Source organism: Formica exsecta, unplaced genomic scaffold (genome assembly GCF_003651465.1).
Source record: "Formica exsecta isolate Colony F162 unplaced genomic scaffold, ASM365146v1 scaffold236, whole genome shotgun sequence".
Taxonomy (NCBI): domain Eukaryota; kingdom Metazoa; phylum Arthropoda; class Insecta; order Hymenoptera; family Formicidae; genus Formica; species Formica exsecta.
The window spans coordinates 43,714-69,636 of record NW_021849640.1 but is presented as its reverse complement, the minus strand read 5'-3'; the positions used below and the strand labels follow the sequence as shown (position 1 = coordinate 69,636).

Here is a 25,923-nt window from a genome sequence, read left to right as displayed (position 1 = left end):
TTTAGTGTGTGGGGGGGGGGAGGGGGGGGGGGGGGAGAGATTTCGGTCTTTCACGTCGAAGGAAATTTAAAAAGCTCCGCGGGGGTAAAAAGCCATAAAAAAAAACCACTTTCGATACTTCGCGTAAACATGACAAACGTCGTCGTCGGAAGCTGTAGAAATTTCGCTGAAGGAAACTTTGCATGCCACCTCGTCCCGCGATTGATAATAGATAAAATACCTCCCTTTCAATTTATATTACCATAATTCTCCCATAATTCTCGCATTATTATATAGGTGAGCGTAACTTTTCGCCATGTTATGCACCTGAAACCACCTCGCTTAGCCATTTAATGTAATTTTGAGATCCTACACGCTCTACATAGTTTTATCATCGGATTTAACTCAGCTTTAGATACATTAACTTATTAAGAGATTTATTTTACTGCATTTTACGCTTATTACATTGCGCGCTAAATGAGAGATAAGGTAATATAAATTTCTTTTTATATTATATATATAATATTATATTTTATATTACTATATTTTATATTAATATTATATATTATATTTTATATATAACTTTGTTAAATTTCTCTCTCTCGTGACAATAAATCAAATTGTAAAACGTCATGCTAAAGTTACGTACATTTTATTGCATTCATTCGGTATTTTACCGATGGGAGCGATAAGAAGAAAATTACAAACGCGACGAAATTTAAACGACCGTTTCGAACTTTTAATTAACTCCAAGTTAAAATTTGTTCTACAAAGATCCATCGAACGCTACTACGGTACCTGAAATTTATTTGTACGCGATGCGCTTTGAACGCGTATCTAACACTTTATTCTCTAGAAATGAGTAAGTTAGTATATCAGTCCATGATATATATATGATATATATATAATCGAACAAGTTTGCCTTCATTTACGATCCGCTTGACTGCCGTTGCTATTTTTGGACGTATATGAATATAGAGAATTCCGACAGATTCCGGAAATTCGAGGCATTCCAATTAGGAAAATCGATATCAAATTACATGCTTGATTTAGCCCTTCCATAACTGCCAAAAGATTTATTTATGATGCTTGAATCTGCAGCGTAGCAGTATTTTCTATAAAATATGATACTATCACAAACCATAAAATCCGTGCAATAAAATTATGATAGAGAAATTCGAGAATAATCACATTTTTTATGCGACATTATATAATAGGAAATATTGATTTACGTAAAATTAATAACTTATATCATTATACGTTAAATAAATTTGTAGAATACTTAAGGAGGCATATCCGTTTGAACCTTCGAAAAATGAGTACATTTTCTAGATTTTTTTTGCAGCGCAACAATCTAATAAAAACTTTTTTTTTTAAAGTTATGCGAATATTTGCAGATTTATATTTTCATGCACGGTGGGCATGAAACTTTTTTTCAACACGCTGCCATTTTTCTATTTTTTGAAATTTCGGAAAAACGCTTGGATAACAGATAGCTATTAATAAAAAAAAAAGCTTGTATTTTTTATTTCAAATATGATCTATGAACGTTTTCTTGCACACCTAAAATTTGGAGGAGCTCTGCAAATATTCGCATAACTTTAAAAAAAAAAAAAAATTTTTTAAGCTGAAAATTTTTATTTGGATAGTTAATTATATTGTATTAATATTGTAAAAAAATTAATAATTTTTATCAAGTCGTTGCTCTGCAAAAAAATCTAGAAAATTCACTCATTTTTCGAGATTTCAAACGGGTATGCCTCCTTAATTGATTTATGTCACGCATTGTATGTGTGCGCGTCTCGTTGTCTCAAATACAATTAATTAGATAATATTTCACTATGTTGATTCCGATAAGGTCCACGCTTTCTTATTGCTGGAAATAACAAAGTTTCGCACTTTTTATCCACTCCTGTCATTCCTATTGCGAATCGTAAATTAAAAAGTTCTTGGCGCCTACGATTTTCTGACGCCGTAACTGTACAAAATATCTCACTTCTCGCGCATTATTCTTTGATGCCAGACTCCTTATCCAATCTGGATTTTTTCTTAGCGAAAATGTCAGAGAGTTATCATTTATCGCAACCTTAATAATTTTTAGCGCATATCTTTGCAATTAAATTTGAAATAAAATTAAAATTCCGTTAAACTCTACTTGAAATTTAGTTAAAGAATATTTTATTATCCGTTTGAGGCTCCCTTTGTTTCGCGAAAAGAGAGACTTTGTTTTTCAATCGCGTATGGCTCGAAACTTATTAATTAACGCTTCGACATTTTTGCTGAAGAAAAATCGATTAAAACAAGTCGAAGAATTTACATCATCTTTTCAAGAAATATATCTGTATACTTTTTAAAATTTGTGCAAACGAGATAATAAGACAGAGAAACATAAGGGCAAAAACTCACGTTGACTGCTACTGCGTCGTATGATGTTCTCCAGAAACGTGTTTTGGGGGGCTACCAGGCCCCTGCGGCCCCCTGGCATCCTTTCTTCGTTGAATGGTCCCAGATCCTGGTCGCTGCGGTGGCTATCAGGATCTCGGCCAGCCTCTACCGGCTAGTATGATCTCAAGCCGCCCGTGACACATGATGAAAATCCTTCGTATCTTTTTTTCTCTGTCTCTTCTTGCTGCTTTTAGCCCGGTAATCTTACCTCAGATGAGTATCTCTCTCGGTAATTTGTAACAAAAGCAACGGTACACCTCACGCACTCAAATTCGTTGGCGATGTCACTCGAACGCGGCGATCCATCATCGTGATTCATTTAGATCGGCACCCGCGCGCGTGCACGCACGAAAACGGTCCATCACCGGCACTAGTCCGAGATAAGCACGAAACACGAGTTTTGATGCGATTTTGCATAAGCGTGTAACAACAAGCAGTCCTTTTCGGAGAGCGAGCGCTCAGTTTTCAGAAAAATTTCACAAATTCGCGACACTCTCGAGCGACAGGAAAAAGCACTCAGTTTCCCATCATCACTTCCGGCAAATCAATCGAAGCACTCTCCGTGGCTTATGGCACTTGGGACAAATTCCAAATTCGTTTTCTTCTTCTTTGACGTTTCGATTCGGCGCGATTTCTAAATCAGCCGAAGCTTTCGGCGGATAAAGTAACGAAAAACGAAGGAGGCCTCGAATTCCTTGGAAGATTTCTCTTGTCGTAGATCCTCGTGCCGTTTATCACCGTCTTCCGAAAAGTCGACAATTCTTCGATGAACGATGACGAGGATAAGATCGACGACTTTTTTCGTCACCTGAATGACGTCCTCCTTCTGAACGTCATCGCGGCAGCTCGAAACGAGGCAGTTACGAGAATCAACGATCCCCTCGACCACGATGAGGAGAAGAAGTGGATCGTTTCGTAGAGTTCGAGCGTCTTAGGGATGGCCGGCTGAAAAAACTGATTTATCGATCCACTCGGGAAAATTGACACGTGTCCGACACGTGTAATCGTTTGCTGGTTTGATAGTCGATGAAAGGGTAGAACCAATCGAGCGATTATCGGAAATCGTTTTTCGAGATCGACGATTCCTGTCGGTCTGTTTATCCTATTATTTCTCCAGATCGATTTTACGAATCGGATTGAATACGATCGAACGGGGAGGCCGACGATGCTCGACGGGATTAACGTGTCTATCGACCCAGAGGACCGCTCAGCGACCACCGTGCTGCTGATCGATGGTCCACCTGGCTCTTCGAGGGCCCTCGAGCACGCTTCGAATTCACTTATCGATTTGCACGCCCGATGCTTGTCTGGAATTCCAACCACGCGTGCCTGCCAATAGTGCACGCTCGATTCGACGAACTCGTTTATCGACTTTCTCAACTCGACGTCGAAGACGACGGCCGTCGATGTCGATCTATCAATCGGCCCAGCCGTCAGTCGTTCGCGGGGACGAACGAGCAATTCGCCGAATCCGTTCGGAGTGAATATCGGCCGGAAATTCCCAATAATCGAGTCGTCGTGGAGAAGGACGATCGATCGGATCGATCCACCTGGCCGTCGTCCCTCGAGGACAATTATATACGTTGTTGGCGATCGCGATGAGCGAGACGGACCCCTCGTCTTATCCGCGCGCCCGGGGCGTCGATGGGCGCGTGTCCTCGACAATGCTCCCGGAAGTGTCGTCGGACGATGGCGGACGATGCACGACCGATGACCCATCTAACCGCAATCCTTCCAAGTGATCGCTCGCGCGGCGACGGTGACGAATTCGCGACAACGACGACGACGACGACAACAGGTAACGTGACGATTGCGCCGATGTACCCGTGACGTCGTTCTCCACATCCTCGGCGTCCTCCTCGGCGTCCGTGCAGGCGGTACCCGCGGAGGACATCCCTCGGGAGAGATGGGCCGAATGTAGGACGTCGACGGCCGACAGTCACATGACCATCTCGGGCGAGCGTGCTATCTCACGGATGAGAGGCACTTCGAGACCTTCGACTCGATCACGCGGTTCTCGTCTTACGACGAGCCTCGGTGTTCTCCAATGCGATGCCTCGCGCTTCAGTTACTTTTCCACAGGGATCTTTCTCGGATGATTGATGGTGATCGAGAATATTCCGACGACGATCCCGGTGAAACGCTTTCTGTAAACAAAAAAAAAAAATAATTGTTCATGTAAAAGTGAAAAACAGTAGCTCAATAATTTAAGGGAGCATACACGTTTGAACCTTCGAAAAATGAGTACATTTTCTAGATTTCTTTGCGGCGCAACGATTTGATAAAAACTTTTTTTTACGATATTAATACAATATTATGAAGTACTTAAAAAAAATTTTCAGTTTAAAAAAAATTTTCTTTTAAAGTTATGAATATTTGCAGATTTATGTTTTCATGCACGGTGTGAATGATTTTTTTTCAAAAAAAAAACGAAACTTTTTTCAACACGCCGCCACTTTTTAATTTTTTAAAATTTTGAAAAAAAAAACCGCTTGGATAGCAGATAGCTATTAACATGTTTAATAAAAAAAAGGTTGTATTTTTTATTTCAGATATGATTTATGAACATTTTCATGCACACCGTGCAGCCACCTAAAATTTGAAAGAGCTCTGCAAACATTCCCATAATTTAAAAAAAAAAAAAACTTTTTTTAAGCTAAAAACTTTTATTTAAGTAATTAATAATATTATATTAATATCGTAAAAAAATTAAGAATTTTTATCAAGTCGTTGCTCTGCAAAAAAATCTAGAAAATGTACTCATTTTTCGAGATTTCAAACGGACAAAATTAGAAATTAAATTAAATTATAATATTATTAATAAAATTTCATTTGCCGTAATATTTCGGATAGATGGCTTTTAAAATAGCGCATTACAATATAATTTTATTATTGTAACGTGTGATTTTTCGATTCTCCTTGTTCGACATTTTACCTCGTAGAAATTCGATTCGCCCGAAAATCGGCTTCATCTAATTCGCGGCTGTCCCGAATAATGTGCTTCTCGTCGTGTCGGAAGAAATATAGTGTGGTCCAACTTTTAATGTCATTCGAGAACTTTCTGATACGGTGCTTCCGAGCGCAAATCGTTGCTGCATCGCGTTCAGCCTGTTGCCGTAAATACATCGTCTTTGCTACGTCTAGAATCGGTTATGAACTCCAAAACGAGATGTTTACAAACACATATATGTCGTCTTGCGGTACCGACGAACTCTATTTCTACCGACGCGTTCCGGGCGTGGTCGATCGCGTCGTAAATATCATATATAGATATGATATGACACGTACATATATGATATGCCATGTCCACCATGTCGTGGCCTTTTTATATATATATAGCTTTGCATATGAATCAAGAGTATCTCCAAATTCCTTGTATATATTAACAAAACTCCATCGTTTATTATTAATTACTATTAAAAGAGTAGAGAACTATATATACTACATTTTGCTTCATAAATAATGTTTTTTTTTTTGTATATATTATATATTCAAAATAAAGCTTCTGACGAGTTTAAATAAAAATTATATATTGATTATTTCTTTGTGTGAACATGATTGAATTATGTAATATCAAACGATGAAATTTTTAAATAATTATTTTGAATTCTCCATTACAACTTTTCGCGATTAAGATTCATCGCACGCGAACAATGAATATCGTGCTAAGAAACACTTGAGGCCGGCTGACCTCTAACTGCTTGATATACACATCGAGAGAGACAGATATACCGTAATCTAGCAGCAGTCATAGACATGGTGATTAAAATAAAAGCGACAAACGGGATTGCTTGTTATAGACTCCGATTATGAATGGTGTTATTTTAACTCGTGCGAGAAAAATACCGCGACAAAGTTCTGACCATGTCAACTCCAAGTCTCGCGTATTTTCTTTCGAATTATTTCGAAGAGCAAAATAAAGCTGCATAGCAAGAATACTTGAGGGAGTATAATCGAGAATATTGCGTGTAGAGCGAGGCTACGCACCGTGATAAGATATATCCGGTAAACTTGAATCGCAAACTTTGGACTATAGTCGCAATTATTATTGTAGCCCGACAAGGTTGCCACGATTACTTCTTTTCGCGCGTCTATTGTACGCTGCTCCTCCTTCATGTTTAATTTCGAATCGATTGGAACGGTTACACCTACGTACTGCTACTTGAATCGCTCGGATAATTTCTAATCGCGTATAAAAGCATTAAAATAAACAAAGGTAATCGATATATCTGTCTATATATATCTATATATCTATATATAACGCATATAATATTGTTTAAATCGATCTATTATTAATCCCGCAGGTTATCAATCGTTCTACATCTTTAAAATAGAAAGAAAAAGAATTAATTTTTTATAGATTTTCCTGGATTTTTTACTTTAGATCTTTATACGTCTAAATTGTTTTCTGTAAGTATATGTATATGTAAGAAAAACTAACTTTACGAGAGAACTGAATAGAATTATTATCGAAGATTGCCAAGATAGAAGAGTTTTATTGATTGATAATACGCTTTCCTTCACGCACGAATGTTGATAACGGAATGATTATAATATTTTCGTACCTCTGCGTGTCAGTCCTTGTCTTTTTCCCCTTCTCTACCTTTCGTTGTAATGGGGTTTATCCCACTACGCCGTATTGACATACCAAATAAGTATGTTGTGTATATATATAAATATATGTATATAAACTATTAAATAAAATATAAAGAGAAAAAGGACTAATTTTATAGATCTTCCTCCATCTTTGACTTTAAATCTTTTTACACGTCAAAATTATTTTCTGTAGATATATGTAAGGAAAACTAACTCTTTATGAGAGAATTGAATAGAACCACTATCGAAGGCTGTCAAGATAGAAGAGTTTTACTGATGGATAATACGCCTTTCCTTCATGTACGAACGTTGATAGCAGAATGATTACAATATTTTCGTACCTCTGCGTGTCGGTCTTTGTCCTTTACCCCTTCTCTAGTTTTCGTTGTAGTGGGGTATACCCACGCCGTATTGACATAACAAGCAGGTATGTAAACAAAGATGTGTCGCTATTTATTACAGAGAGAGAGAGAGAGAGCAAGTATCTAATATTATATTTTTATATATGTAAAACCAGCATATTTTTAGAAGAGAAATATTTCCGATAAAAAACAAACAAAACAAAAAAATTTCGCTTAATTTTAGCATTACTCAAACAACGTATGACTCGTTTAACAAGCATGAAAATGCGAAAATCCTGCTAGGAAAAACCCTTGGAAAATAAATCTGTCTCTTAGATAAGCGGAGATCACTAATATTGCGAGGAAACTGTTCGAACAATAATCGGGAGTACTGTTTTATCCGCTCTCATTTTCTTTGTGTTTGAATCGTTTTGGCCAATCCTCGTATAAAAAGAGGATCGACCTCCTTTCCAGTCCGCTTGCATCCTCGAAGTATCAGCAAGATGCAAGCGCCAATGACAATGTCAAATCTGTGCGTTTCCAACGGCCTGACTTTTTGCGAGCGTTGCCATTTCCGCGTATGTCGCTCGTTATCACAAATGCAAGCAAAACCATCGTCAATGTTTTTCATTCCGCAACATGCCGTCGAACGATTGTTTGGTCATGCGCGCGAAATTGCGAAATGCATACATCAAAAACGCGATCGTGCATTATGTATTCGCCGATATTATGAGCTACAAAATATGTGTGAAATAATACTTTGGTACTTCATATAAAATATGAATAAAAAATTCAACAGTTCACAAACTTATATATAGTAAAATATATGGTCTTTTTTATATAATACAAAATAATGTAATATATATAAAATGTGATAAAATATAAATGTATATAAAGTAAAATATAAGATAGAAATTTTGAAAATTCAATTTAATTAATTAGTATACCATTACATTACTGTAAATTATTATACCAGTTATACTATTGCGAATTATTATAGTTATATACAGCCGATTTATTTCTTTATCGTTTATATAAATATATATTTGAGATAAACCGGTTTTTAAGTGAAAGCCGAGAGGAGCGGCTGTGCTCAAAGTTCGCAAAGAGCGAAACTTTGCTTGATGCAAAACACGAAGTTCCTCGCCACTTGATATTTGTGATAAGACGAGAGTGGCGGCGACGTATCGCGACGTTCATTAACTTACGAGCACAGCTGCTGCGGGAAACCGACAGAGAAAGTCTCGAGCATCTGCGAGAGTTCGATGTCTCAAAGGAATAACTGTCTCTTTCATGTCAAATAACGAGAATTGAAAAAAAAATAATAATCCGATGATTTTTCCTGAAACGTCGTGGAGAATTATAAATAAATTTGTTGAATAAAAATACTTTCTTTATAATTATATCAAAATAAATTTCTCACATATATTATCGTTCTTTCCCTCTATCTCAGAGATATTTATTCCTATAATTAAAAAGAATCTATTTTTTATTACTTTATATCATTGCACATCACGTAATGTTTCGGGATGCCGAGATGAAAAAAACAAAGACAGAATATAACTTAATTCTCTGTTTGTGCGAAGAGATAAATGATGGATATCTATGAACTGCGTTATCATATTCGCGCAAGCTACGAAGCGCCGCGCGTATTTGTACGGATGAATGGATGGAAGTTAGTTGGTAATTACCTAATGCGCAGATCAATTTTACTTAGGAAATTTATAGCAACATAAAATGAATTTTATGATACTATCTAAAAGCGATGCACCGCGAGAAGCTCTAAGGCAGCGCTTTTCAATCTAGGTGATACTTAAAATACAGCTAAGATGAAATAAGGAATACGAGTGGGACGGAAACTATTTAACGACCGGAAAGGCGATATTACCGCTTGCTCGGATTCGAATAACAATCATTCTCGAACATTTATCGACTCTCACTCCGCTTCTAATGCAATCTACGGATAACCTTGTCGAGAAATGTAGAATGAAGCGATGTGAACGGTCAAAATACGAGCTTGTGTAATTTACAAAAATTAAAAAATTAATTCCTTTTTATTTCCGCGAGACAATCGCTCTTTTTCTCTCTCAAATAACTTTTCTACCTATCGTGCGCTCACCCATTTGCGTCAACATCATAAATCATTGCGGTACGAAATCTAAGTTAACAATCCAAATGAATAATTTATCCAAGAGAGACAAATCGTTCCTCGATATGTCATCAGAAGCTTCGATTGAAGACAATCGAACTTTTTCACGACAAACATTTGCAAATCGTGAATCGTTGACTTCTGAAAATAGTCATATTCGTTTCTTCATGATCTAGATAATAGCATGTTTATTTTTCTGCAGAAGGACTACCTGGAGTGTCGAAGTAAAGGGCTTCAAGTACTTTGCTGGCTATACGAGTTAGATGGATATCAAGATGTATTAGTCCCCAACGGAGGAGTTCGAGTAGTAGTACTCAATAAATTAAAGAATAATCCTTCGAAAGATCATCGTGAACCTTATCACGATGCTCTCTATAACAAACATATAGTGATAAACTAAATTCATAGATTGGGTAACGAAAGGAAGAACGATTATCAAGGGTGATTATTTTAAACGCGCGATTGAACGAGACAATTGTACCCCTAAACTCTTCTCGTTATCATGTGCAATAAAAAAATATTTAATCCCAATTATAATTCTGAAATAGAGGTAAAAAAGGCATTACAAATTTGGCACAGATGTAATACGGATGAATGTAGACATTTGAGCGTATTAGAATCTGTAATAATATATGCAAGCGTATTTCACATTAAAGATTAAGCTTGTTTTTACAAGTTGATGCAAAATCGACCGGAAAGGAATCGTTGACTCTTTGCAACCTCGACACCGTTGACTCGATATCATCGTCGTCGGCGTCCTCGTCGTTATGTGACATTTCCAATTTGTCCCAGTTTACAGGATAGGTGCACTCATGCCTCGCGTGCAGGCGAATGTTACCAATATTAGAAAAGAGAGGCCGAGTTCGCCCGGATTTATAAGAATTCTAATATCGCCCGAAGGTCGGCCTAAAGTGGAAAAGTAGTTCGCGCACAATCGATTAGCTTAGTTTCACGCTAAAAAAGCTTAAGCTCGCGTAAGGACGCAACGGCCGATCGAGATTACCGCGTTGCGCTCAAATAAAACAATTTTAATACGTATAGAGAGTCGATTCTTTGACAAGCGCAGTGTAAGTCACTAAAGAAACTTTATGCTTTCATGCTTGCATGTCAAATCTGTAAATACGCGATGATATCCGTGGAAAAAAGTTTTGATAAAATTTACATATCAAATATTTTGAATTTCTTTTAAATACTATTATCGTACGTCAAGATTACTCGATACTAGCAAAAATAGTAATTATTTAAGATTGCTCGGCTTTTTCGGCGATAAAATTAGACAATAATAAGAAAATATAAAATTTGATATACTTTTAAGAAATTTTAATATAGCAATAATTTATATAAATATATTCAATATATTAGAGAAATTTTAGTGTGTTTAAAAAAATAAGATATATTTAAGTTCCTTTATTATTTATACTAGGAATGGAAATAAATCCTGAAGTAAAAGGAAAAGAAGATATCACCTCTAACGCAATAGTGCTACGGTAAAGAAAGAAAAGAAATATCGCGTCTTCCTTTCACATTCCTTCTTGCGTAGTTTCTTTCATATGGATATCTTCGCCAAAATAAATACGCGTTGCTATCTGTCTGCTACAATTCCAGTGAATTTTAAAATCGGGCTGCATATATCGTACGCAAATTCTAATCTTGCACGAATCTTTTATTTATTCCATGATTGAATATCTATCGTACCTATATAATTTTTATCCGCTCACGAGTCCACAAGATGTGTTTGCGTTATAATATTATTAATATAAACGAAGAGAATATATAACCTCGGGATGTTTTAAAGCGTGTATCATACGCGGGTCATTTCGCCAGAAAAGAAGCGTTTTTGGCACGACACGCTTTACTACCCTTTTTCATCTTCTCTGAAGATCGATCCGCGACGTACTTTTCTCAGTCGGTGGTCCACGCCACCGTCTACGTAACCGCCGAATGACCCCGTTGAGACAAGTCGCGATCGTTGGATGGGAGCAGTTCCGCCAAGCCTCACGGCAAAGTACAATCGCAAGAAAATTCAGCGAGCGAACTACCCTTCTCTCCCTGTCTACGTGCAGGAGTTGTTAAATTCAAGGGCGCCCTGCTCTTCGCGGTAGGTCCCACACAATTTCCTACAACGTTCTAAAGTGAAATGAAAATGCGAATGCAAAATACAAGATGCCAGCGCATCAACATTTTATTCCATAGTTAATTCGTCAATGTTTAATGTAATGTACGGAGAAAAGTATATGCGGTTTCCACTGTCCTACGAAAATATTTAAGTGCAAATAATAGGTCAGGAAAAAATCTTCTCCGCGTAGCTCTGATCTGTATAATTGACCTGCATAAAAAGCAAATAAAGAAATAAAAGAAGACTGTTTCCGGGATCGAGCTAATAATTCTATCATTAATAGCTCGCGTAAACATCGAAAGTTGTCTCTTTCGTTCTATAACGAGATATCCGCGATCGATAATCGGGCAGTTACATCGACCTACAGAAGCGAATAGATGAGTAATAACACGCTCTGGTGTTCAAATTCACGGAAGAAATCGATCGCCTGAGCATGACTTTTGGACGTGTCCCCTTTGCCTTTCGGTCCTTCTCGCTTTTTCCAACCTTCACATGAGAGATACGATACCTTATTCACCTTGTAAGTGGGCTTTCGATTCACCATTAGCGTTACTTTAGCCGGACTATCTTGCTGATGTGCTCGAGGAAGCGGCTTCTCATTTCAAAAGGGGCATATATCGATCGACCTTTCTACACTCCCTTCATACACGAAGGTACGCCCTTCCTAAGCGAGTTCATCTTACACCGACTGCCAGAAGGAATTTGTCCCGTCCTCGGATAATGCTCGCCGAGTCGCCTGTTGACATTCTACAATCTCCTGAATTCGACGTAAGCAACGAGGAATCTATCCCGATCATGCTGGATTCTCGAAGAATGTATTTCGACGATCATGAATCGCCGTCTGATACATATTTTTTAACAAAGATTCAAAAATTCCCAATAACGTATTACACGGAAATTTTCTTCGATTATATATAGATATGTTTATTGTGCCTAGACTTTCCCACAATTTTTTTTCCTGATACTTTGTTAGCTAACTCGTCAAGACCGCGCTTAAGCAAAAACTTACGACAAAGCAATTTCGGTCGATCGCCTAATTCAGCGTCTCCCAAGACTATCCCAGGGCTAGATGAGGCCGTTGAAAGATTATAAAAACGGAAGATGATTTTCTTCTTTGCTAGATACTTCCAGTCTAGCCTTTTATCTCTCGCATCACAGCGCGGTGTAATTTATACAAGAGTGATTCGCAAAGTCCTTCAAAGTTCAATCCAGACAGTTTCCTCGATATTTCGTTGCTTGAAATATCTCAAGCAACGTATGCAACTTGCACAAAAATGTTTCTAATTTCATGAATACGATATAAGCGTGAAAGCGATTATCTAGACTTAAAATCAAGAGATTAAATCCTGTAAAATTTTGAATAAAACGTGCGTTATGATTAAGCGATTTTAATATTTAATATAGTACAAATCAAATAAATAAGAATTATTCTTATATATTCCCATAGCATTTAAAACTGAATTCACCAAGATTTTATACCGTTTCAATTAAAATAAATGAATTATTGAAGACTGGCAAAAATTATCCAATTGTCCATATTCCCTATCCTTCAAAACGTTAAATTTTATCGCCCGAGGTACTCGAGGCGTATTCGCAACGTGTATATCTATATATCGCGTTCTGTACCGATTATATCACGTACGACGTGTCACCGAGTGTCGAGAGTAAAACACGTCGTAAAAGGTTCTTTTAGCTGCGGAATGCAACGAGAACGATCTCGCCTCGCGTATCAAGAAGACGTTGGGATTAACGCCTTCATGAGTATATAAACGTGAGATCCGAAGAACGGAGGCGTCGCTATCTTTCCCGCGACGTCATTCGAGAACGAGTCACTCGTAAATACCGTCGTCGGCAAAAGGAAATAATGTCGCGCGTGGACGTGGTGGAGAGCAGACGAGAGAGAATCGAAAAAGCCAAATTACAATTCCTTCTAACGTCCTTCGAAAGGATGCACGGCGTCGGGATTATCGCCAGCGACTACTGTCGTCATCTTGACCTCCCACATGAAAGGAGAACGCTTCTTATATCCCTGTGTCTTGTACGAAATAGCGCGAGCTTGGCTTAGGATTTAAAGTGATTCAAAAGAAATTAAAAAAAAGATTAGAAACTTGCACATTGCTTTCTCATCATTTTATTTCGCTCACAAAGCTTAAGCTCCTTGAAGCAAGCGGGTTTTTCAATTTTGGCTTCCTCATAGAGAAAGATATCTCAAAATTTGCGAGAGTTACAGTATGTACAGACATTTCTTAAAAAATTCAAAATTTTATAAAAAATGACTTTTCACCGATTTTCATCAAATTTAATACCAATCATTCTTTAATAATACTCTACTCAGGTAAAAAAAAATTTTACCTGATATTTTAAAATTTACGAAAGTTACAGCGTGTACAGACATTTCTTAAAAAATTCAAAATTTTATAAAAAATGAATCCTTTCACAGATCCTTACCAAATTCAATACCAACTATCCTTTAATAATACTCTATTCATGTAAAAAAAATTTTACCTGATATTTCAAAATTTACGAAAGTTACAGCGTGTATAGACATTTCTTAAAAAATTCAAAATTTTATAAAAAATGAACCCTTTCACCGATCCTCACCAAATTCAATACCAACTATCCTTTAATAATACTCTATTCATGTAAAAAAAATTTTACCTGATATTTCAAAATTTACGAAAGTTACAGCGTGTATAGACATTTCTTAAAAAATTCAAAATTTTATAAAAAATGAACCCTTTCACCGATCCTCACCAAATTCAATACCATCCTTTAATGATACTCCATTCATTTTAAAAAATTTAGCCCAATATCTCAAAAATTGCGGAAGTTTAAGATTGTACAATATATTCCGTATATACATACATACATATATACATACAGACACTTTTTAAGAATATGATTTTTTCACGTTTTGGAACATTCTAAATACATTGAAAACTCGAAAAAAATTTTTGTCACGGAAACAAAGCTTCCTCTATGAGGAAGCAATAAACGGCGAATTTCTAACTGATTTTCGACCGTCCATAAAAGCGCGCATTTTTAAAGAAAAAAAATATAAGATGTGAGAATACGTAAATGTCATAAAGCATCGGTATTTACTCCTGACAAGAACTGAGAAAAGATAAGTAACAATAATAATGCGCTGTTCGATTGAAATCTTTGTCTCCCTCCGTAGATTTATGAACTGTTACATCTACATATCTAAAGAATAAAAGAAAAGAATAATAAAAATGTATAGTATGCTAATATAAACATAGTATAAAAAATTTCAGATGCAAAAGATTAATTGTTCGAGGCGTGAGAATCATATTTTTTAAGCATTTACTATGGCTACTATTGTATTAGGTCTACCGGAAAGTTCTGTCCGTTTTTGGAATAAAACAAAATACAAATTTTTATTACCGTCAATAAACTTTATTAAATAATGTAATTGCCATTATTATTAATGATTTCTTGCCAGCGTGAGGGCAATTTGTATATCCCTTTTTCGAAAAATGTTTTATCTTTTGATGCGAAAAATTGAACCAGTGCTTGTTTGATATCTTCTTCATTTTTGAATTTTTTGCCCCTCAAAAAATTTTGTAAGGACAAAAACAAGTGATAGTCGGTGGGTGCTAAGTCCGGGGAATATGGTGGATGCGACAGAATTTTCCAGCCTAGTTCTGCAATTTTTTGACGAGTATCCAAAGCAGCATGTGGCCTGGCATTATCATGATGCAGTATGATGTTCTTCCTATTGTACATCGCCGGCCTCTTTTCTTGGACTGCTGTATTTAAATTATCCAGTTGCTGACAATACTTCTCCGAATAATGGCAATTACATTATTTAATAAAGTTTATTGACGGTAATAAAAATTTGTATTTTGTTTTATTCCAAAAACGGACAGAACTTTCCGGTAGACCTGATATATATATATATATATAATTGATGTAATATATGATTTTTGTATTAATTTGCCGAAAATTCTTAACGTGATTCTATAATTGATTGCTATAGCTTAGAGACTTATTTTTTGCATCTATTAGTTTAATCAAATTTTTATTTCTGTAAACGATAGAACGATATCGTGGAAAATAAAATTGATAAGAAATCGTTAAAACTGTGTTTATAAAAGGATGAAAAAATGGAAAAATATATGTATTTATATAAACGCGAATTTTTTGGATCGGCGCGAAGTCGCTATAGTTTTCTGCACATCCATCACGTCATTCAAATATCGGATCGAGTCTGAAAATAGGTCAAGCATATTACAAAGGAGAAATGAAAAAATAAAGGAATTTAGTGAGGAGTTAATTTTCAATGGATATTTTTTTTCGTTTCGCATTCCGATTACTCTCTTTTTTCGATTCAACTTTAAATTATAACTTGATTCAGCGAGATATCTGTTTCTATTGTGCGCGACGACTGTAATTCTACGCGAATATCCCGTGGATCAACCTTTACGACGACGAGTAAACTGTTAGATTAATATTAACAGCGTTACATATATGTTGCAATAAACATCATGCTTTCGCGTTTTCATTATGAGTCTATGATTCAATTCATTCCACTCTATTAAAGTACAGATTTTACTCTCATATGTTAAACTGAAATAAACTTATCAATGATATTGCACAGGATATCTAATACTGCAAAAAGACACAACTTTTTTCTTTATTTTTTACTCATCGATTTACAATAGTATCATATTTATATTGTAACAAACTCTTCAAAGACTTTCTAAACAAAATAAGTTCTGTTATTGTTGAAACTGTTAGCAAAAGCGCAAAAATTAAAAAAATTAAAAAAAGACTATTTGAAATTATACGTCTAAAATCTATTTTTGATCAAATTTGACACACTTTAAGACAGTAATATAAATTATGGCAAGTTGAGCGCGCCAGAATTAATCCGACGATAAAACTAAAAGACGCATAGTCTTGCGCAAAGCGCAATACGCGATGACAAAAGACAAATCGCATCGTAGCGATCAATGACATGGAACGCAAATTGTAGTTAGTTCGCAAGGTAGTATGTGTATATACACGGTCCTCGATTTCCCTCGGGAAGCAAGCAAATTCATAACGCGATCTATTTGAGGAAGAATATAAAAAGTTGCCCGAAAAATCGTAGCAAATAAAAGGCCAACGATCAAGCAATCGTTGTTATGTATCGAATATAGGTATACGATTTAAAAAAGTATAAAAATGTATATATGTATATTTTTTAAAATTTTTATTTTGAACCGCCAGCAGCTAAAACAAGGTTTTTGTACGACCATACTTGCGAAGAGAATATTTAGAATGTGTGTCAGAGAGGAAACTCACAGCAGGAAGTTTTTGGCATCCGGTCGATATGCCAGGACGAATTGGCGAAATGTTATGTGAGAACTCAAGGAAAGATATACTTCTCGAGAAAGGATTTTTGAGATTCCTACGTCAAGTAAAAAATGCAATATATTACAAATGGCAACGCGCGCGCGCTCATGTAGAATTTGCAATATAACTTATATAAAAAAAGGATAATAATATACATATAAATGAAAATAAAACTAGAAAAATTATTCATATGACATTACGTAAAAAAAGTTAATTAAACTATAATACATCTCGATGAAATGCAATGTAAAACTATATTCGTAAACATATTTTGACGAGAGAAGAAAGAAAACTGCTAAATTTCAATTGTGAATATGCTACGATATATGTATTGATAAACTTATGAAATCGAATCGATAGTGTATAACGGATAGACGATCGAAGCGAAAGATAAAATTGGAAATATTTCTTTGTATAAAAAAAAACTGGCGTGACAGTAAAGGGCAAACGAAAACGTCAAGCGGAAAAGCTTGTGAGTATTTTCCATGTTTGATCGATCGACGGAAACTGAATAAAAGTTCGGACTGTTCGTCTATTTCTCTTCCTTACCTTTTTTTCTTATTAATCTGATCAAATTAGCTCAACTTTCAGCCGATTTGCAGATGAAAATTTTATAACAGATGCAATTATATCGATGGTCGTTTAACGCAGTTTTCCCTTGCAAGCTTTATAAATATAAATATGTGAACGTTATTTCGTAAATATTTTTATCCAGCGTTGTAAATATTTGTGATAAAGTAATAATATTTAAAATTATATGTGAAAGGTTTATAGATCAAATATTAATAATGACAAAATTAATAAATAAATATAATTATAAGAAACGATTATAAAAATACTTGTTAAATTAATTTAACATTTTTGCTCTGCCATTCAAGAAATAACTTCATTAAAGAAAGTTCATAAAAGAAAGAGAAAGAATAGTCCTAGTCAAAACGGTTGGAGCGTAAAATAATTTTATCTTGTAACATTATTAACGAGGAATTGGTTTAAGATTATCCCATTCTTTCTTTCATGGATCGATAAACCATAATTTCCTGCTTTACTTGAAGAACTTTTTTTGCTACTCGTTCGATATTTGAATAATCTTTTTTAAAACCATCAGTTTTCAAAAATGTTGGCAATCTTGACCGACTATAACTCAAATATACAATCTGTTACAACCTGTTACAAGTTCGTAAAAGCAACCTGTTACGATTGACAACTCGCTTATTACAATTAGACTAGTGTTAGAGAGAATTTATATTTTTTCGACACAGATAAGGTTTTCTTATTTAAGGTATTTGTTTTTACCAATCTTTACAAGTCTAGTAGTCGAGTCGATGTTTCGCAAATTTTATACACAATTTCCTCCCCACGTACAAAATACGAAGTACACGGAAAAAAAGAGGTGTCAAATCAAAACTTATATATTCAATTTAACGCATTCATTGTTTTATATACGCAACAATCTATAATCTTCTTATAAGTATTTGATAATCTTATAAGTATTTGATAATCTTAAATTGTAACAATATTATAGTCTTATTTCAATATTATAATCATCATCTAAAGAATACAATATAATTATCTTGATAATTATAATCATCGATTTGAAAATATGTTATTTTCTATTCAACATTTTTTCCTTCCCATTCAAGAAAATTATTCTTAAATAATAAGAATATATTTTTCTTGGTTGAGCTATATAAAATGGCTTCATTCAAGCAAGTTTTTTTTTTTGTTAAATGCAATATAATCTCATTTCAAGATTTCCATTGAAACTAAAGATATTCTCAAAACAAAAATTTTGTTCTGTGTATCTTCCATTTATCATCTTTGATGCATTTTCGAGAGAAACCGCCCCCTTGACGAAAAGACATCCGCGTTCAATATCAACAAGAACTTCATGGACAAAACCGAAGACACACAATAAATTATCTTGATCTGTTAAGGACCATCATGTACTTGTAAACCTCAATGAAGCACGAACCGCCGCTAATCGATTAGAATGTTAAGCTATCAAGGTTCAACCTAGTAGCCTTAATTGATGAAACTTGGCGGATACCATCGACTTCCGCGTCTCAGTCTTCTTGAGGGCAAGAGATTGAAAGACTATTCAGGTGCAATCGACTATGATGCGTTCCGATCTCTCTTAAGCCGTCATGCCCGATAAGCAACGGCGGGAATGTCATCGTGGCTTTCCACGTTTCCACATCAGCACACGAGAGCATGCCACCGACAATAACTTCGCCATAATTTCCATTACAAAAGCTACATACGTCTTGATTTAATTACCGTGTCAAAATCCACTTGACGTTACAAACGCGCCGCGCGTAACGATTGTCAGTTACATCGCGAAACGGCAATTTTTTAATTATTTTCGAGGACAAAATAAAATCAACACACCAAGACAAAGTCAATTAACGAGCGCACAAATGAAACTCGTCGTTGTTATCATAATGGAATTGCGTGCGTTAATTAATTCGACGAGCACGTTACGAACAGGGAAATTATAGGAATACATAATCGTTTAACAGCGAACCAAATGAAATATTTATTGCTGCAACGTACATAAAATCGAGCACACTTTATATCTTGAAAGAAGCTTTGACCGCGCGTGAGCGCGAGATAGGACATTAACGTGGCTCTCACAACTTTATAAACCCTTGTGTCCACGATGCTAGAACTCGGTCCAAGAAACGTGTAGCCAATAAAATTGCCGCTTTTCCGTAAAAGCTGTAAATTGATCGGCTACACATCTCTCGGTCCAAGAACTCGAGTTTTAGCATCGTGGACACAAGACTTAAGAACTGCGCCAGCCTCGAGCTCTGTCGCATCCATATGATGCTGTCAGGTTTTCACGAGATAAAGCCGAGATGAAGTCGTTGAAGCCTACGGCTGACAAAATTCGATAACTCCTTGCTCCTTTTATCATCGCTATAAAATCCTGTCGATTAAAATGAAAGTTGCCACAAAAACCGACGCGTTCGACCGTTTAAACGCATCAAATATATCGCACACTCAAAGGCCAAAGTAGCGAAAGTCGATGAAAAACACTCCATATCTAAGATGCGGTCATCGTTGTCGCGCGATTTAATATTGGAAAAGAAATACGTAATAAAAAATAATGTTCGATCAAGAGATAAAAATTGCTTTCTTCGTCTTCATCGAATTGCTGATTGCTTGCTATTTTACACTCGGTTTTACTCACTCCTAATGGAATTTCTAATTCAACGCAGTGATGCTAAAGTTTATCGAGCAGCACATGGCACATGGCACGATCATTATCTCGAGTAGGGAGTCATCGAACGGTTAATGATTGTTCATGAATCGTCGTAAACTCTACTGCTGCTAGAGTATTTTGTGCCGAATTTACATGTACTTTGGTAGATATTAAATTAATATCATGAATAATTTATCAAACTTTAGTCGATATAGTTCCTGAATACATATAATTCTTACCGACAACATACGTTAACATTATCTTCTTAACTGGGCACTGCCCTCACTCTCGTAAGGCCAAACGATAAGATATACGTTAACATCATCATTCTACGATTTTCCTCTCCCCATACGATTCAACAAGATTCACTTGTAATAAAAAAAAAAAACGCCAAGAGCTGGGAAGCCTCCTATAGATCCTCGGTGCACACACACATTCTCTATATCTCTCTCTTCGTCGTCTCTCGAGATCACAATTAAGAATTCATCTACCCTCTCGTGCGCTTCTCCAATTCTCCGATATATATACTATATCTCTAATAAAAACGTATCGTTATAAAAAAAAAATCATCGAGTAGTCTCAAGTCCGTTGATTGGAAAATTTTAACGGAGCACGGATTCTGAAGATCGTTTACTGTCCGCGAGATGACGATAAATTTTCGCGTATCGTGCAGCAGTTAAGGACCGAGCGAGAACGATCATTCCGGACTAGGTCGCATCACGCGGCTCGACCGTTATATACCCCCTTCTCGATAAGCTTTATATCGCTAAGCCGGCGCATCAAGAGCAATCGGAGGCGCTTGGGGCGATCGGCCTCGCCCGCGCACGATCTTCTCGTACCGATAAATAATGCAGCCGTTCTTCCTCTGAGCTCCTTATCTATCGTCCCGCAGGGGGATGGTTCCGTCCATCGCCTCTCTGGATCGTATTGTATCCCGAGTCGATCGATCGTCGCCTGGTGCACGCGCGCTGACCGGTTGCGGCACCACGTTCCCGCACACACGGATTCGCACAGATCGGGGATCCCTCGATACCCGTATCCTGGCGACGGGGATACAGGGGGCACAACGTGTCGCGTATCCAGAGGGGCGAGTCCCCTCTCCGTTGGCAGGGAAAAGTTCGCGTGAGATTGATTACGATTGGCGAGACGAGCGAACGAGAGTAAGAGGTACGCGCGGGTGGTAGAGATAGATCGACTCCTCGCGCGCGGAACCCACCCGTATCGGCGGGGTGACCGAGTAGCGACTGAGACTCACCCTGCGTGGTGCCGCGGTGGCGGCGCTGACTACCCCTCCGAAAGAAGAAACATCATCCCCCCACTCGTATACGGCGGCGCGGCGCGTCGCGTCGAGGCGCGCAACCCCTCGCGCCCTTTTTCCCTAAAACTCTCTGGCCCGCCGCTTACGCGCCGTGTCTCCCCCTCGGCTGATAGACGCCGGGCCCGATCAACGCTGGCCGTAGGGGGTCGGGTCGAATCGGGTCGGGTCGTTCTTGTAATCCGACGACGGATCAACCGCTGACCGACTCGGGGAGAGCCCGTTGGTCAATGTAACCACCAGAATATCAGATAGCTGCTGGCAATTTCCGCGCGCCCTGATGTAACCCTTTCACTGCCAAGGGGACGCACGTGACCCGCTGACACATAAACGCGCGACACGAGACGCGGTGATTTGCGCGAGCACCGATTCAACGAAGAACTCTGGCGACTCGCGAATAAAATAACTTTTATAAGCGAGCTTTTTGAAACAAGAACATTAGGAATTTTTTTTTTTTTTTTTGTGTAGGCTATGTTTTTCTCGTCATCTTGATAAGGAGATTTCGTGATAAGATTGATGATAACATTTCGTTATACTTTTGCGTGAAATAATATCTTGACCGAGCTTTGGTAAATTTTACAATTCTATTACGTTATTAACGATCTCTCATTCCACTGTGAATATCCCAGCGAAAGTTGGCATGATTCCAACGAGAAATCTTGATGACAAAAACTTTTGTAATGTTCGAAGATTTACCATGCTTAATCGTCCAAGTTATTTGCATTAACAACTGTTTTATATGACTACAAATATATTCTGATTATGATATCGAAAGAACAATGTGGATAAAACGAGAAAACGGAATTTTATAAAATGCACATGTAAAGTAATAAATTCTTTCTATTTCGATTCATATACCTGTGATTGATAACGTATTCTCAATCTTTATAAAATTAATACTCCATTTTTAATATTTTGATATGATTGATAAAGTTCTGGCTGTTATTCAAAGAATACTATAAAAATTTCGAAATTCTTAAGAATTCTAATTTTGAAAAAAGTTTTTTTTCAGAAATATCTAGCATTTTCTTACAAATTCTAGATAATACTTGATGCTTTGTCAAAAAATATTATGACTCAAATTAATTCTAATTGTGAAATATAAAAACATTATTATCAATTTTTATACAAAACACGAAGCTGATGCCCTACATCTTTTCGTATCTCTATTTTTTTGCATTTAACCGTTAAATTTTTTTTTATATTAAAAACTAAAACTTTATGTAGTAAGACAACTCTATTAAGTATATATATAGAATATCTTAAGGATAGAATGTAAAATACAAAGGTATATTTCCCTTGAGAGCAAACAAATTATTCCCGATAAGTTCAATGAGTATCGTGCATCATCATTAGGAAGACGTTATTAGGATCGCGATGCATTCGGCATCGTGTATTTATTAGGATAATGGAGGAACTGTGCGGACCAAATGCCTCGCCACGAGGCAGCGCGAAGGAAGGGATGGAACGTGGAATTGCGTCAGACAAAGAGCAAGGGAGATGGTGTGCGATGCAAGAAGGAAAACAATAGGAAATGCAAAAGCGCTTCTCATCGTCTGGGTTAATGGAAACGTATGTCGGGCGACAAGGATAGCTTCTGGACGCTAGGCGAACTTTATTGTTTAGTCGCGTAAATTATTTATCAGTAAAGTTTGGACTCGTGCATGGACATATTTATTAACACAAAAGCTAACGCAATATCTATTGTATATAAGCTAAATATTTGCAAACCCGTAAATCTAATGCATATCAGAAGTTATACATTTTATAAATAAATATTGTATATTGTAAAAATATATTGTAAAAATATTATATATTTTGTCAATATATTTGATGAGCAGATTCTATTTTGTAACATAATTATAAAAAATAAAAAAAATTAGCATGCACGAATGTTAATCTTATCGTAAAACAGAGAATTCACGCGTTTATTCGTGTCTATAAACACATGTCAGTGCCATTATCTTTTAAAAACACAACAATGGAATAATATATTGTGAATCGAGTTAAATCTTTATTAAAGTTTTTTAAATGAAACCTGATAAGCAAGAATATACACTACATTATTTTTCTTATCGCTAACAAAATAATAATTTGAAAATCTCGTTTTCTGTAGAATCATAAATGGGACATTGTTTTAAGTGAAAATATCGCTAATAAAACCGGAAAGAAAAGAGAACATTCAAGAGACAGACAAATGTACAATTCAAGTATACGCTTTGATATTGAAGGTATTTTTGAGAAAAACGAATATTGTTTTCGAAGTCAACAATGTTGTGAATGGATTCAAGGGATAACACAAACAAAAAACAAGTGAAGAATAAAGTTATCGCGATTTTCTCTGAGAAATCAATCGTGCAATGACGTCAGTTTGAAAAGATTTCTAAATTCTAAAAAGAAAGTTTTCGAAAAATAATTAGAAATCTCTATTCTGTACTTTCTTAATAATGTAATGTCAAATCGTGCAACTTACGCAAGATTTGGAGCCTATATAAATTCAGCTTAAAATTCTAGGAATTGTTAAAAAGAAAAACAATCTTCAATATTTATATTCGTAACAAAATAGAAACATGTCATGAATGATGCAAGTCGCATATTTTAGTGTACTTGCAATATGGAAAAAAAAAGTTCGCCAAAATTATGTCAATTAAATTGTAGCACATACGTACAAGTATTCTTTTCAATATAAAAATATATCTAATTATATAAATAACAATATAATAATTATGTGTGTAATCAATGTATAATAAATATTCATTTTTCCTAGAACCTCGTCCCAAAACACGAAAATAAAAGGCAAAATAGCCCATTGGAATCCATGGACACTGTGATAATATCTCCGAAACACGAAAAAGTCGCGTGCTAGATAAAGAGGCATCGCCAATTCAACGAGGACGGAAGGGTTGCGATCGAAGGCGTCAAAGGGAGGGCGCCACCTCGCCGGCAACCCCATTTCCATGACTTCTCAGGCCGCGAACTGATTCCTAGCGATGGCTCTCATGCCAACACTTACTTGTGATATTTTCGAACAAAAATACTAGACAATACAGATTTTAGTTCAATAACGATTGGCGCCGTCATAATGTCTTACTGATAAAACGCGATGTGTTATTAAGGCATTAGTTGATAATTGACATATTTGCTGAAAAATAAGATTATAATCTGTAAGTTTCCAATGACAAAATAAACAACTATAATTTCCCGATAATTTTGTGATAAAAAATATTAAATAAACATTTCTCATTTCTATTAATGACTTCATATAATTATTAATTCTTTGGTATTGCAAAATTTGCTCAATAATTTCGATTATCCTCTATTCAATCTGCAAAAATTGTCTTACACAATATCTTTTTGTAAATTTTTAATACTTTACTGGATTTAAAGCGAGACATTTGGTATTTGTGAAAAAAAAAAAACTGATATCTCCTTCAAAATTGTTGATCTGGTGGCTCAATGTCTAAATGACAAGGTTAAAAGCTTTATATCCTTTAAAGTTAGACAGCGGTTATCTTCTTGCCGAAGATAGATGCCACCCCTATTGATATCATCCAACATTCACCAACAAACTGTAGATGAAAGTGGTAAAAGGACAAATGGACGATGGAAACTTGAAGAGCGAAATATGGGGCGAGAAACTTTCGTCGATGACAAAGCATTGACATTACGGTGATCAACACGAGTATGTTCGTGGCCAGTGTAATATCAATAATTGGTCCTTGTCATATGACAATCTCTCTCGCCACGCGACTAGACTTTGAGTGATTTATTTATATTTTAACATCACATCCTCGTGCTGCAAGCTCTTTTTCAAATTTATTATTCACATAAAATTTATGTCACATATAAAATAATTAAATTAAACTAATAAAATAATTTAAAATAATAAAAAAAAGAAGAATTAAATTTCGAGGATTAAATTTTATTAGTGTATCGCTTTTCTATGATGTAAGAGAAGAACTTTAAATATTAGGCAACTTTTTTAAAAAGAAAAAGTACCAAATATAAAATCCCGTCTCTTTGATCATTTATTGTAATTTTTGTTGCTTGAATATCTCTCTCAAAGACAAGATTATGAAAGGGCTGTCAACGTTTCTAATACCTTTCTATAGCAATAAAAGAATGCAACGCGACAGTGGCGTAACTTGCCTTTTTAAGAACATAAGAAAATTAAATATATAGCTTTTTCAACTATAAAAGTAATATTCAAGTTTCAATAGAAGTCGAATTCTTCATTGTTCTCGTACTTGCATACACACACGATGTGGTACATGCTGTCACTGACGATTTAATCTCGTTTAATCACTGTCTACGTATAAAAGAACATTTGAAAAAAATATCATGTTAACGAGATAAGCCATCATTCATCCTGCACGTATACATAATCGCACGCAGAAATTCCCCATAGGCCGCACA

At 36.0% G+C, this 25,923-nt stretch overlaps 1 protein-coding gene across 1 annotated transcript in view; it reads right to left on the bottom strand.

Moving 5' to 3' along the window:
• The window catches only part of LOC115235859 (potassium voltage-gated channel protein eag), a 102,175-nt gene extending 80,743 nt beyond the window's left edge, over positions 1-21,432 (bottom strand). The window contains exons 1-2 of the mRNA XM_029807927.1: positions 21,032-21,432; positions 2,386-4,571 (exon numbers count right to left, since the gene is read on the bottom strand). Coding sequence (XP_029663787.1) covers positions 2,386-2,464 — 79 coding nt within the window. The 5' untranslated portion in view covers positions 2,465-4,571; positions 21,032-21,432. The remainder of the gene's footprint in view (positions 1-2,385; positions 4,572-21,031) is intronic.
• Positions 21,433-25,923: the final 4,491 nt, after the last annotated feature.